Raw genomic sequence first — 14,192 nt, 5'->3', positions numbered from 1 at the left:
CTCTTCTGGACAGAGTGGAGGCTAAGGCTCTTCGTCTCATCAGCTCTCCTCCTCATACTGATAGTCTTCTACCTCTTAAATTCCGCCGCAAGGTTGCCTCTCTTTCTATCTTCTATCGATATTTCCACGCTGACTGCTCTTCTGAACTTGCTAACTGCATGCCTCCCCCCCTACCGCGGCCCCGCTGCACTCGACTTTCTACTCATGCTCATCCCTATACTGTCCAAACCCCTTATGCAAGAGTTAACCAGCATCTTCACTCTTTCATCCCTCACGCTGGTAAACTCTGGAACAATCTTCCTTCATCTGTATTTCCTCCTGCCTACGACTTGAACTCTTTCAAGAGGAGGGTATCAGGACACCTCTCCTCCCGAAACTGACCTATCTTTCGGCCACCTCTTTGGATTCTTTTTAGGAGCAGCGAGTAGCGGGCTTTTTTTTTTATTAATGTTTACTTTTTTGTGCCCTTGAACTGTCTCCTTTGCTGTAAAAAAAAAAAAAAAAAAAAAAAGTGCCAGAAGTTTCTGGAAGAATTAGGGAAAGCAAGGTGTTGACATGTGCTATGGATGAAGGAATTTTTAGGAAGTCGGAGAATAGATTTGGCACGATTCCGGGCAGAAATGTAAAGATTATGGTTAGCGGGAGTTCGAATGTTCTGGTACCTGTTGTGAGCTGCCTCTCTATCTTTGATAGTACGAGAACATGCGTCATTAAACCAAGGCTTTTTAGCATGAGGAGTAGAGAACGTACGTGGAATGTATGCCTCCATTCCAGAGACAATCACCTCTGTGATTCGCTGGGCACACAGAGGGGTCTCTCTCCTGGAAGCAGTAATTCTTCCATGGGAAATCGGAAAAGTACATCCTCAGGTCGTCCCACCGAGCTGAAGCAAAAAACCAGAAGCATCGCCTCTTCGGTGGGTTCAGAGGATGTACTGGAGCGAAAGGACAGGATACAGAAATAAGGTTGTGATCGGAGGAGCCCAACGGAGAGAACAGTTTGACAGAGTAGGCAGAAGGGTTAGAGGTAAGGAAGAGGTCTAGTATGTTGGGCCGGTCTCCAAGACGGTCGGGAATACGTGTAGGGTGCTGAACCAACTGCTATAGGTCGTTGAAGAGAGCAAAGTTGTAGGCTTGTTCACCAGGCTGGTCAGTGAAAGAGGAAAAAAGCTAAAGCTCCCAAGATGGAGATTTCAGCGAAGAGAGAGTGGGTCAAGATGTGCTCCACTTCAGTGTTCAAGTAGTCAAAGAATTTTACATAGTTAGTAGAGTTAGGTGAGAGATAAACAGCACAGATGTATTTAGTAATATAATAACAATGAAGTCTTAGCCATGGATATGGTGGAAAATTCAGAAGAGTCAAGGTCGTGGGCCCGAGAACAAGTGATGTCGTTGCGTACGTAAACGCAACATTAAGCTTTGGATTGAAATTTAGGATAGAGATAGTAGGAGGGAACAGAGTAGAGATTGCTGTCAGTAGCCTTAGAAACCTGTGTTTCGGTGAGGAAGAGAAGGTGAGGTTTAGAGAAGGAGAGATGGTGTTCTACAGAATGAAAAATAGTGAGATGATTATATAAAAATATTAACTTTTTATATAGATATCTTAAAATGATTTTTAAACAAGATAGTCAACATATTGAAGTGATCATATATGAATTTTTATACAGATATTTTAATTTTTGTGGGGTCAGGAAGTCAGGAACGAATTTTCGTCGCGATTTCTGGTCAAGATCGACCAAAAGACACTGTAGCTAGGAAGGCGTGCTTATTGGCAAATGAAAGCTCTATTAATACAGATTAATAATAAGAAAAAGAATTGGAAAGCACTATATAAATAAAAAAAAGTTATAAGCAAAAAACTAGGACGTGTCCAAATATCTGCAAAATTACCGAAAACAGGCTATTTTGTGATGGCTCGACTACAGACTTGGAATCGAGCTATGAACAAATCCTTCGAGCTGGTCAAACTATCCTGCCATGAGGGGCTACATGTCAAATTACAGCCTTCTAGAGGCAATAGCAATACCACACTAGACAAAAACGGCAAAGTGTCTGGAGTTTGTCAAAATCGCTCTCAAAAGGGTTTACATTTCGAGCTCTAGCGATGAAACTACTGGGAGTAGTGAAATGTCATGCATCATATTGGAAAGCACATTGGTAGGGCTAAATTATTTGTTAAATAGGTCTTTTGAAATTCTCAAAAAAATGAGTGGGTTTCAAATTTGGGAACTCAAAATTTGTTTCTTTTAGAGTCGTTTTTTTGCGAAATGCTTCGATTTTAACCTTTTGAGTTGTTTTTCTTAGCCCTGTCGCTTATTAATAAAATATAGCCCTTTCAGTTTGCCGTCGATTGATACCAAAAACATTTTTGTAGCCCCAGAAATAAGGGAGTTATGGCGATTCGCAGCAAATCGGTTGATTTTCCAAAATTCGCGGCTTAATGACAGGGCTGGGGCCAGTTTCCGGTCCATTTCACTGCTACCACTCATTCACAGTAGAGGGTAGCGACGTGGTTGTACATGAGCAAAATCATCTACTAGTTTCTCCAGATGAAATGAAAACCATTCTCTGCTCAGTAGCCCATTTAACATTAAGCTACACACAGTCGTCGTCCCCAGTTGTTGTTATCAAAGGTTTTTTCACTCGAAAGAAAAAAAAAAAATCTCTCATTAGCAGCTGTAATGACTGGAATGGTTAGTATTATTTGTAGCATACTCAGTATCTCAGAAAAGGCAATGGGTAATGTGTTCAGGCTTTTGTATACATCAGTTATGTCATCATGTTTGCTTTGCTTCAAGAACTCTTGCTAAATGAACTTGTGGAGCCAACATGACTGAATCAATGTGTTTACTATAATGGCTGGAAAACATATTAAGCTTTTCTTCAGGAGAGAGACTGGACAATATTAATGTTATTTCTAAACCTACGATCATATTCAGCAATGCACCAATCAGTTACTGGGAAATATAACTGTGTCTTCAACTGCTGCTTTAGGCTGATCTTTTGAACACATTCTAATTGTTGCGGTTGTTTTCCGAGAGTACTGTTTGACAGATAGCCTTTCAATCTACTTGATATGTGCTGCACTCTCTTGCTGCGGGCTGATCCCACACTTGCATTAACATCTGGCACATCTATTCCCATTTTCCTGGCAAACTCTCTTGCATCATCATATAGTTGATCAAAATCACTGTCACTTCTCATTTTCACCAAGTTTGCTCTTATTGCTGTTATCAGATCTAAAGCTCGAACAATAGTTAGTCTTCCTTCCTGAAGCTGCTCAGACAAAGAATTTGTTTGTCTAATTAACTTCTCAGAAATAAAAAAGGCAAACTATACATTTCTAAGATTTCATCTTAGATTTCTGACGAGAGGCTTCCATAGATGCCTCGTTGCTGGACTCTGACGAAGAAGTTAGTACAGCAAGAATGGCCTCATATCGAATGCATATTTTATGGATACTTATGTACCAATAGAACCATCTTGTTGTCATAGTTCTCTCTAACTTTAGTATCTCCTGTTCAAGCTCTTTTTGTGACCTATCAAAAAGTTCATGTCTTGTGGTACTGTTTGAAATTAAATTATATTGTCTGTTCAGTTGAAAAAAAATTCACAAAGTCATCCAAGTTGTAGATACAGTTGATAATAGGGATGTACCGATGTATCGGTATCGGTATCGGTACTTTTTAAGAGTATCGGTATCGGTATCGGTATCGGCTGATTTTCTGCCGATACTACCGATACTTGAAGGAGTTTTGTACGTCGTATGTCACTCGTTGCAAATAATTTTGTTCAACAGAAATTGGATTTTCTAAATTGTTGAAAAAATATTAGAAAAGTGTAATTATCCAGTATCATGATACTACGTAGTTTGAAATTTCCCGCGATTTAATTTTCATCACTTTAAACGATAAGATTCATATTACTTTGAATACAATTATATAATACTTGGTATACAGTATAGCCTTTGGTACCGCGAACGCGTACAATACAGGTTTAGTAGCTTTGGCGCGGGATTGGCAGAACCCCTTCACTCGCCTCATTTGCCTGCCTCAGTCAGTCAGACGGTCGCCCCGCAACGGGGCACGCTGCCAGGGCTGCCTAAATGTACGGCAATTAAGGTAAAGCTAACCTTGCTGAGTCAACTAGACCTCACGAGGCGCCTGCTCCCTCGCCCCTTGTCGAAATAACTCATGGGGGTGGGTGTTAAGACTTGGGTTAACCATGCACTGCTGCCTCTTCGCACCGTATAGGGTTAATATGCGTTTCCGCGGTGCAGTGGTAAGCACGTCTGGCTACGGATCTATGGACACCTTTTTTCAGGCCACCACTGTTTACTTTTTTTTTTCTTCCCTTCTATGGTGGAAAAACGAGTAGTGTTTTCTTTTTTTTCTTTTCTTAACATTTGCTATTGCCTTTTAGCTGCTGGAATTGTTGTATAAAAATGAATGCACAGGTATCGGTATTGGTATCGGTATCGGTATCGGTCAAATATTGGGGTATCGGTATCGGTATCGGTATCGGTCAAAATTTTAGTATCGGTACATCCCTAGTTGATAAGCATCAGGTTGAGTCTATGTGCATAGCAGTGTATGTATATGACATGGGGAATTTTCTCTGCAAGACGGGCCTGAACTCCGGAAGCCCATCCACTCATGACGCTTGCTCCATCATAGCACTGTGCAATGCAGTCTGACATTTCTAACCCCATTTCTTCTATTTTATCAATTATGAAATTTGCCAGAGATTGTGCATCTAACCTTTGCATGTAAAAATAGGTGCCACAGCATCTCTCCTGAACTACTTCACCATCAAAGTATCTGATGATTATGCTTAATTATTCTTTTCGTGGCTGATCTTTTGCCTCCTCTACTAATATGGAAAAATATTTAGCGTTCTTTACCTCTCCAGATATTTCACTCTGAATTCTTTTACCAAACACTTCTATTAAATCATTTTGATACTCAGGGGATGTGTAGTACCATATTTTTTCCCATTTTTTGGGAGATCTCCATTAGTGTCAGCCAGCATTTATGGTGTTTAAATAAAGTTGCCTCTATTTGCTGATGCTCCAATTTCATCATGACCACGAAATGGTAAACCTTGCCTACTAAGCAAACTTGGGACACGTAGCAAACACTTCACAATCATGTTCTCTATTTTCAGCTACTGCATTTGCCCTACTGGCACAAAGTTTATTTTTCACAGATGATATTCAATCCACTCCTATTTTTTTTAATATACTACATTGAGGGCATGCCTTAAGGTTGGATTGTACCAGATTTCAAGTTCTGATATGCTATGTGTTGACAGAGCAGCACCTCTAACAAACGTTCGTGACTGAGCGGATGGACATGTTTCCTGCAACAGAAAAGAATGTTCAAAATAGACTATACGTACAACAATTGATATATACCTAGTCGCGGAAGTTTCTTTACTTACACACACACACACACACACACACACACACACACACACACACACACACACACTCACGGATTCTTTCCGTTGACTAGGAGTGGTTACTGTCTCCCCTTGAGCCAAGGGGATGGGGTGTGTGTAACACGTGATCAGGCCCTGGTGAATTACACACACACAAACACACACGTACGCACGCACAAACAATTTGGGTTTATCCCTTGTCAGACTGTAGCCCCTGCATGTTCACTTGCAGAGAACAGGTTCTGGGCGGAAGTCAAGGAGTTGGTAGCACGGTGCCCTTGTATGTGGTGTGTGAAATGTCCCGGTCTTACGCTGAGATTAGACTTTATAAACTTGATTCTCTGAAAGAGTAGTAACTGGCGATCACAGGTCCAGCATATGATCCTCAAAGACAATGGTGAATTTTCTCTCTCTCTCTCTCTCTCTCTCTCTCTCTCTCTCTCTCTCTCTCTCTCTCTCTCTCTCTCTCTCTCTCTCTCTCTCTCTCTCTCTCTCTCTCTCTCACACACACACACACATCAGTCGTCAATTTTACATTTTCTTTCAGAAGACATGGCATCTAGTTACTATTCTCTTGGAGCGAACAATTAACATTAAAAAAAGTGATTTTATTTATGAAAACTATAGAAACAATCTGACAGTGGGATCACACCAATCGCATTCCCAGCTGCTACTCGTGCTACTACTAACACTACTACTTACTACCTACTACTACTACTACTACTACTACTACTACTACTACTACTACTACTACTACTACTACTACTACTACTACTACTACTACTACTACTACTGCTGCTGCTGCTGCTGCTGCTGCTGCTGTTGCTGCTGCTGCACCTGCTGCGCCTACCAATATTACCGCTGGTACCGTACTGCTACCATCACTAGCTATGATACTGAAACTGGTAAAATATCATGCCGTCTTCGCGATTGGTCACGTGGCGACACACCCTGAATGAGGGTCTAGGGCACGGGCCTGGGGCGAGGTGGGGGGCATGTCAGATCTTGGCGTGGGGTGGGGGGGTAAGTCTCGGGCCCCAGCCCCCCCAAAATGACGTCCCTGTCTAACCTCTGGAACGCCTTAACCACTTCTACCCAGTCTTTTCTTATCCCTGCCCATTAATTGTGTGACTGCTTCAGTTCCTTAATACTAAATGCTAAAGTCAACCATCGAAATCAAATAAATTGGAGCACACGAGATGCGTCTACACCTGTGGTCAGGTGAAGATTGGTGTTTCAAAAACTTTCAATTGAAGCCAAAGACTATAAAAGAAAGATAGGATAGCTTCTATCTAAAGCGATAAAGAAAATGTGGGGTAGATATTGACCAGCAGCGCCATCTGTTGAGCCGACGCCAAACTATATCAAGTACGTCGTCTGCAGGTGTACGGTCTCCTCTTCATCTTGTTGTGGCCTTATGGCTTTGTAGTTTGTATCATATGCATAGATCTTATTTTTAATATTATGTATGAACAATAATTATTTTTTCATCATTCGTTATTTATTATATGACTATTATGTGCTATCTTCCATCAGTGGTGGGTGGCAACTACGAGGACCATAGTTCGTGAAGTGTGTGTGTGTGTGTGTGTGTGTGTGTGTGTGTGTGTGTTTATATATATATATATATATATATATATATATATATATATATATATATATATATATATATATATATATATATATATATATATATATATATATATATATATATATATATATATATATATATATATATATATATATATATCGGCTATTTACTTAACTAATTTAATCAGTGTATTTTGGACAAAGAAACAATGATATAAAGGTGCAGTTCAATTGTATTTACCTAGAAAATTATACACAACAAATATGTGCAGGCATGTAGATATATGGCATGCATTGTGTATTATAGAAAATGCATGAACACAGACACACAAGCGATCTAGTCGCTCACATGAGCCCTGGTGTCGTCCTGTGAGGGCTTCATAGCAGCGTCAGCTGCCCTGTCCTCCTGAGGAAGGCGCAGGTGAGGCGGATGACAGACTCCTGCCGTGAGGGGTGGACGTCTGCCGCCGCCAGCAGCGTGGGCAGGTCAAAGGTGGGCACGTCCAGGGTGCGGAGTTGCTGTCGGAGCAGCACTTGCTGGGAGTGGAAGCGTGGGCAGTGCAGCAGGTGCTCAATGGTCTCCTCGACGGTCCTGCACCAGGGGCAATGAGGGTCGGAGACCGGGCGCAGGCGGTGTATTTACGTTATCCGTTGCGTATATTCTGTTCAGTGTTGGGCTTTCAGTCATTAATAAATTACAGAATATTTCTGGTGAGTGGTTTCTTAATAGACGGAAAATTTTAACCTTAGGTTGCCAGCGAAAGGGATGAAGGAATAAAGATGATAGTTAACTCTTGCATAAGGAATTTGCACAGAATAAGAATGAGGTAGAGTAGAAAGTGGTGTGCAGCGGGGCCGCGGGAGGGGTGAAGGCATGCAGATAGCAAATTTAGAAGAGAGTCAGCATGGTAATATAGATAGATGATAGAGAGGCAACACTGCGGCCGAATTTAAGATGCAGAAGACTGTCAGTATGAGAAGCGCAGTGGATGAGGCGAAGAGCCTTTGACTGTAATTTGTTCAAGAGGGCTGCCTGTGTGGAGGCACCCTTATATGAAATACATACTCCATATACGAGGGCGGACAAAGCCTTCACATATGGACGGCATATGGGAGGGGAAAATAAATATTTTTACCATTAAAATCAAGCCATTGTTCCACACACTTCACTGGATCATAATGCTGCGTTTTAGCTTCAGTTAAGGAGAGCAATTTGATGCCTTTTCTTTGCAGACAATCAGCATTCATACTGGAACAAGATTAATTGGGAATACATTAAATAATAATGGAAGGTAAAAAGTAACACAAGATGAGGGTACTATATGCTTTAATGAGACCCTTCAAGGTAAGTACATGAGAGCCTGACCGTCGATCGCTAACTGATCGACCGATTGAATGACTGATCGACTGACTGGCTGACTGACTGATTGAATGATTGACGTAACGGAGAGGTGATGGTGTCGCCCGGTGAAGGTGAAGAAGCTCTCAACGCGTCCTCTGGCCTCGTTCTGGGGGAAACGGGATTTCTTAATGGTGTGGGGGAATGACGGTGATCTTGATTGGAGAGGATGGTGATTAAGATTAATGGTATTGTTAACGATTTTTTTCTTACGTTGAGCCTATGAGGGAGATAGCATTATTCCACAGTGTTTTACAATGGCTCCACCTTGCTTTGGTCATGATGCCCCCTGCAGAGTTAATTTTTGATCATCTTTAGAATTTATAAAGAGACTGCCTGTACAGATGATCTTTAGGACATCATGTGGGTAGTCTTAGGACACTCGGCGATGACTGAAAACTGTCAGCTTAAAGCGGCGGGCGGGACTCGAACCCGAGTTCTCCAAGACGCCGACCACTCAGCCTCCGGTGGGTTGATGGTGCTGGTGAGGGGGGATGGTGAAGGTGGTGGGGAGTAGTGGTGATAGTTATGTGGAATGGTGGTGATGGTTGTAGGGAATGGTGTTATGGTGAGGTGAATGGTTGTTTTGGTTGCAGAAATGGTAGTAATGGTGGGAGGAATAGTGACGATGGTGAGGAGGAATGGTGACGACCATAGGGATGAATGGTGGTATTGGTGGTGGGTAATGGTGGGGATAGTGTGGAAAATGCTGATTATTGTGAGTTAGTGAGTTAGTTAGTGGGGAATGGTGGGCATGGCGGAGGGGAATGATCGAGATGAGGATGGCTAAAGGTTGGGATGAGGATGGGGAATAGTGGTAGTGAGGTTGATGAATAGTTGTTATAGTTGTGGTGTATATAGTGATAGGTGGAAAACGATAGAGGTGGATAATGTTTATGGTGGGGCTAGAGAAGAGGTGGTGATAGGGATGGTGCAATTGGTATAGTTGGGGGCTGGTGAGCGGGGAGTCGGAATAAAATGCTGCAACTAAACGATCCGAGATGAAGAAAAGCGACTGAGATGGAACATGAGATAAGTGTTTTATTATAAAACGGTAGGGTGATACCTTAAGAAAATAAGAAGTAAAAGAATAAGAAAACAGTTAGTTTAGGAAAATAATATTGAGATTAAATAATATTAAGAATTACCATTAGAAAAAATAATAACAATGATGCTGCTACTACTACTACTACTACTACTACTACTACTACTTCTACTACTAGTAGTACTACCACTACTACTACTGCTGCTACTACTGCTACTACTAATATTAATAATGGTAACAATAATAAAAACAATGATGTTGAAAAAAATATAGTAGACAGTAGTAATGATGATAATAATAATAATAATAATAATAATAATAATAATAATAATAATAATAATAACGACAATGCTGACACTAACATAAATAATTATATTAGTGAAACATTAGTAATAAAGACAAATCATAACAGAAATGGCTGACACTTTGTTTTTATATTTATGACTAAAAAGGTTCGTTGTTAAGTAAAGGAGGAAGGGGGAAAAGTATAACAATAATATATATTTTTCATATGTAGACTTTTTAACTTCTTAAAATGCTGACACAAGAGTTTGATGAAATGAGTGTGCTGGGCAGGTATACAATCTACCTGCTACGCGCGCGCGGCGTATGTGTGTGTGCGTGTGTGTATCAGTGTGTGTGTGTGTGTGTGTGTGTGTGTGTGTGTGTGTGTGAGAGAGAGAGAGAGAGAGAGAGAGAGTTAATGGTATTAGTGAGTGAATAAATAGCATTAGTGCCTACGCATAAAGGAATGAGCGAGCGAGGTACTTAATGAGTATGGTAGCAAACAAGCATTCAATTAGTAGCTAGTAAGTGTGTTTCTGATCGCCATGGCGAAGTGATCTCACCTGTTATTATTAGAGAGCAGAGCAAACAATGGTGTAGAAGTATGTGCATAGGGGGGGTGAGGGCGCTTATCTCCTGCCGGCGTCGTTCATCACCTTGGGAAGCCCCAGAATGGAATTGATGAGCTCAGAGTTCCGTTTGTGGGACACAGCACCAGCTGCCCACGGGCCCTTCATCACCCGGTAGATCTGCCGTGCCAGTTCAGCGATTGTCTACAGGTAAGGCAAGGTGAGGGCAGATAAGAGATTGTGAAGAAAATGATGGATGGATTACGATTTCGAGAAGAAATGGGGTCAGTACACACACACACACACACACACACATATTTGCACACACGGAGAGTTGCCGTGTATGGTGACAGCAAAGGCATGGGGTATGTGGTGTGTAAGTCTTGGCATTATTCATGGATCTATTTTCAATGAACTTGTTCCGATCGCGAGAGTAGGCCTACTTGCTGGCGAGAACGAGCCCGGTTCGTGCATGATTCCGTGGTGAGTTTTACACACACACACACACACACACACACACACACACACACACACACACACACACACACAGACACACACACACACGAACACTTATTGTGTGTGTTTGTGTTGGCTGGGGTTCGTGTTTTCATCATCAACACTAACAAAACGGATATGATGGATTTCCACAGCACCACCGCCTCCCTCCGCCAGCTCTGATAGTTGGTACTCATCCTCTGTAGGTCGTAGTGTCCACCAAACTGCTTTGATTCACTCTAGACTAGACAGTAAGCTGATCTGTGGGAAGTACGTCACCACCATCATCAATTCTTACATCATTCTTACAAACTCTTCATGTTGAGTGCAATGAAGTCCCTTAGAACACCCCAGCGGACGCCAAAGGAACTGCATATATACCCCCAAACTACTCTACGCCTCCCCTATTAGGGCTTCGTCTATCAAAAAGACCCAATAATGTCAAACGGAGAGTGTAAAAGTTGAATTGCCAATTCTGGGCAGCTCGTACTCCACCTACGAGGGAGTGCTAGACCAGATGAATCTGTCCACCCTTTAGGACCGCTATAAATTAAATATGATGGGTTTCGACTAGTCGCTCCTCAAGAATAAAAACCGCAACCGACACTTGCTGTCACTCCCCCTCCCTCCTCCCAAGCGACCTACTCGACACGACAACACCCTTTTACCCATTCGAACACGAACAGAAAAATACCGACTCAGTGCTGTGCCTGCTATCCCGAAGTAGATATAACGCCTCCACTGTCACATGACCACCCTACAAACACACCCACACACACACACCGCTTCTATAGCTCAGTGTGTAACCAGAGAGAGAGGTGCGCTGCAAGGCCTGGCAGGCGAGGATCGAGCCCACCTCAGGACGAGATTTTTCCACTGACAAGGAGCAGTTACTGTCCCCATTTCAGTATGGGGAATGGGGTGTGTGGTGTGTGAAGGTCCCAACAGTACCCAGAGATCGACTAATGAACCTTGCTCTAATCAGGAGGTTACTTGCTTCCGAAGAAGAGTCCAGTTCGTGATGAGGCCGTAGGTGAAACACACACACCAAGATTCGCACCTGTCCTAGGGGTTGAGACCATTCTGTCACTTGCCTCGATACCCTGCACTTCACCCTCACCCCCCCACCCCCACCCTTCCACACCTCATCACTACCCACTGTACTGTATTCCACTATTCTTGTATTATGCAAATTTTCATCCTAAGGGCTGCTAAGCAGTGAATAAACCACTTATCACACACACACACACACACACACACACACACACACACACACACACACACACACACACATTGACACACTTTTGTAATCGTTCTTTTTAATAATTACTTTCCTATTGAAGGATTCATGTTTCCCTTAAAACAATCTGGCCACATTGATTGTTAAATACACATAATGCTTAAAGTAATAACAAGAAAACTTTTAACTGCGTTCAGTGTGTCATCCTGAGCTATGTGAGTGGCATACGCCTTGTTAACATTGCAGGCAACAATCACAATGGTATTAGTATAAAATGCAAGTTAGATAAGATGAAAACAACGAATGTATGTTTAGCAATGAGCAATGCGCCATTATCACATAACATACCCCTTCACCAAATCTCACCTCACGTTCCTGGTACTTGAGCTCTTGCCCATGGGTGCCCTGGGTGAAGAGAGCGGCGATTGCCACCACCATGAGGACAGCAATGAACATGGATTTACGCATCCTGGTGTGAAAGAGTTTAGCTATAAATGGGCGGGAAAAAAAAATGATGAAATGAATAAAGGACAACGTGTGTGTGTGTGTGTGTGTGTGTGTGTGTGTGTGTGTGTGTGTGTGTATTTCGAGACACTTTTCTTCCTTCACACATTGAACCAGCTGGTTCCCTCGGTCACATTTTGCAGGGCACAGGAACTGTCATTTTCCTTCCTTCGCCTCTCCTCTCCTCGGAAAAGAAAAGTTTTTACTAAGTAAAACACCTTTATACCTACATCACCCTTCCTTTACTGTCTGATAATAATTAACCAAAATAATATTCTTCATATTTCCTCCTACACAGATTCCCATTAAACAAGCAAACAAAACAGACTTTTTTTTATCGTGCGAGCTTGGTAACTACTGATATTATCTCGTTCTTGAATCGTTCATTTCTTGAAATGTCCTCAACGTGTTAATATTTAATGTTGTTTTCCCTGTTGGAAATTGCTGTTGATGTAACAGGATAGGCTAGTTTGTCGCCTTTTATTTATCTAAGGAGTCTGGGAAAAAATATGCTAAATTATTTCCCAACGCACCTTCTCCCTACCTTCTTTCCTTTTTTGTCTTTCTCCCACTCATTAACTCGGGATGGAAAAGGATGCATATATGCATTAAGAAACTATAATGGGAAAATGTTGAAAACAAATGCTAAATGAGACGGCAGATTAAATAATTTTGAAATATTACTGAATGTTGTTTTTCTTCGGAATGAGACTACTGAGAAAGGGACATTAGAGACAATAAAGATTACTTATTTAAAGATGCTAGAAAAGGAGGTTTGTAATCATTACCCAATGAGAATAAATAAAACCAAATGATGACGAGTCACAAATGAAGATCTGAAGACTACCAAGAAACACAAATGAATATGAAAGAGGACAAGAGGGAAAAGGTTGATAACAAAGCCTCAGAGGAGATGGATACATACTAACGAAATCTTGGTACTATATGCCACCACTACCGCCACTACTTACTTGAGTGTGTTGGGGTGTCGTAGGGGTGAGCTGATGAGGCTAAGAAGGACGAGGACCTGATGGTGAGACACCGTTGCAGCCGCCACCATATATACCTGCCACGCCGCCCACCTGCGCGCTCCCCACACCACGCCACGCCTCCTTCTTTCAGTTCATCCCATTTCAACCTGCCCTCAAACGCCCCTTACCACTCTCATCTGGGCCCCCCCATCCCTCACTCTTACCACAACTCTTTTCCCATCTCCTCTGCCCCGGTATTCTGCCTAGCCCACTAACCGGTGTGGTGAAGCGTAAATTTTTTTAACATGGATTTTGCACACTAACGGATTATCATCGCTTCCTTTCCTTCTCTTCCGCCTCCTGCTTGTCTTAACTACACCATCCTGAGTCTTTAGACTAAGTTTAGAGTAATAAAAAAGTTTAAGTTCATATGTTTCTTCAGCTTTATTTTTTATGTTATTCATATTTGTATTTGTTTATGCTTGCTTATCACCTTATCTATTTTTTTTTGGTTCAAATTGATTTATCAACTAATTATATTATTAATAAATTAATTCACTCATGCAGTCACCTTTTTAATCTAATTATGTTTGTGAATTTAATTATTTTCTGTATATATCTCATCCACTCGAATTTTTTTTACTTGAGTTGGC

The 14,192-nt window shown here is 41.8% G+C and overlaps 1 protein-coding gene across 6 annotated transcripts in view; it reads right to left on the bottom strand.

The window, feature by feature from the left end:
• Positions 1-14,192, bottom strand: part of LOC126995690 (pigment-dispersing hormone 1 peptides-like) — a 103,459-nt gene that overhangs the window by 55,757 nt on the left and 33,510 nt on the right. Inside the window, exons 1-4 of one of the 6 annotated variants that reach the window (XM_050855525.1) lie at positions 13,540-13,643; positions 12,431-12,533; positions 10,324-10,533; positions 8,351-8,539 (exon numbers count right to left, since the gene is read on the bottom strand). The exons of 2 other annotated variants lie outside the window; for them this stretch is intronic. In XM_050855525.1, the coding sequence (XP_050711482.1) occupies positions 10,390-10,533; positions 12,431-12,533; positions 13,540-13,628 (336 nt within the window). In that variant the 5' untranslated portion in view covers positions 13,629-13,643 and the 3' untranslated portion in view covers positions 8,351-8,539; positions 10,324-10,389. Of the gene's footprint in view, positions 1-8,350; positions 8,540-10,323; positions 10,534-12,430; positions 12,534-13,539; positions 13,705-14,192 lie in introns of those variants that run through there. 3 more of the 6 variants (XM_050855533.1, XM_050855510.1, XM_050855549.1) reach the window with 3 other exon arrangements.

The sequence above is a fragment of the Eriocheir sinensis genome, chromosome 1 (genome assembly GCF_024679095.1).
Source record: "Eriocheir sinensis breed Jianghai 21 chromosome 1, ASM2467909v1, whole genome shotgun sequence".
NCBI classification, from domain to species: domain Eukaryota; kingdom Metazoa; phylum Arthropoda; class Malacostraca; order Decapoda; family Varunidae; genus Eriocheir; species Eriocheir sinensis.
Note: the sequence above shows the minus strand (reverse complement) of the source record. Positions and strands in the feature narration are given on the sequence as shown.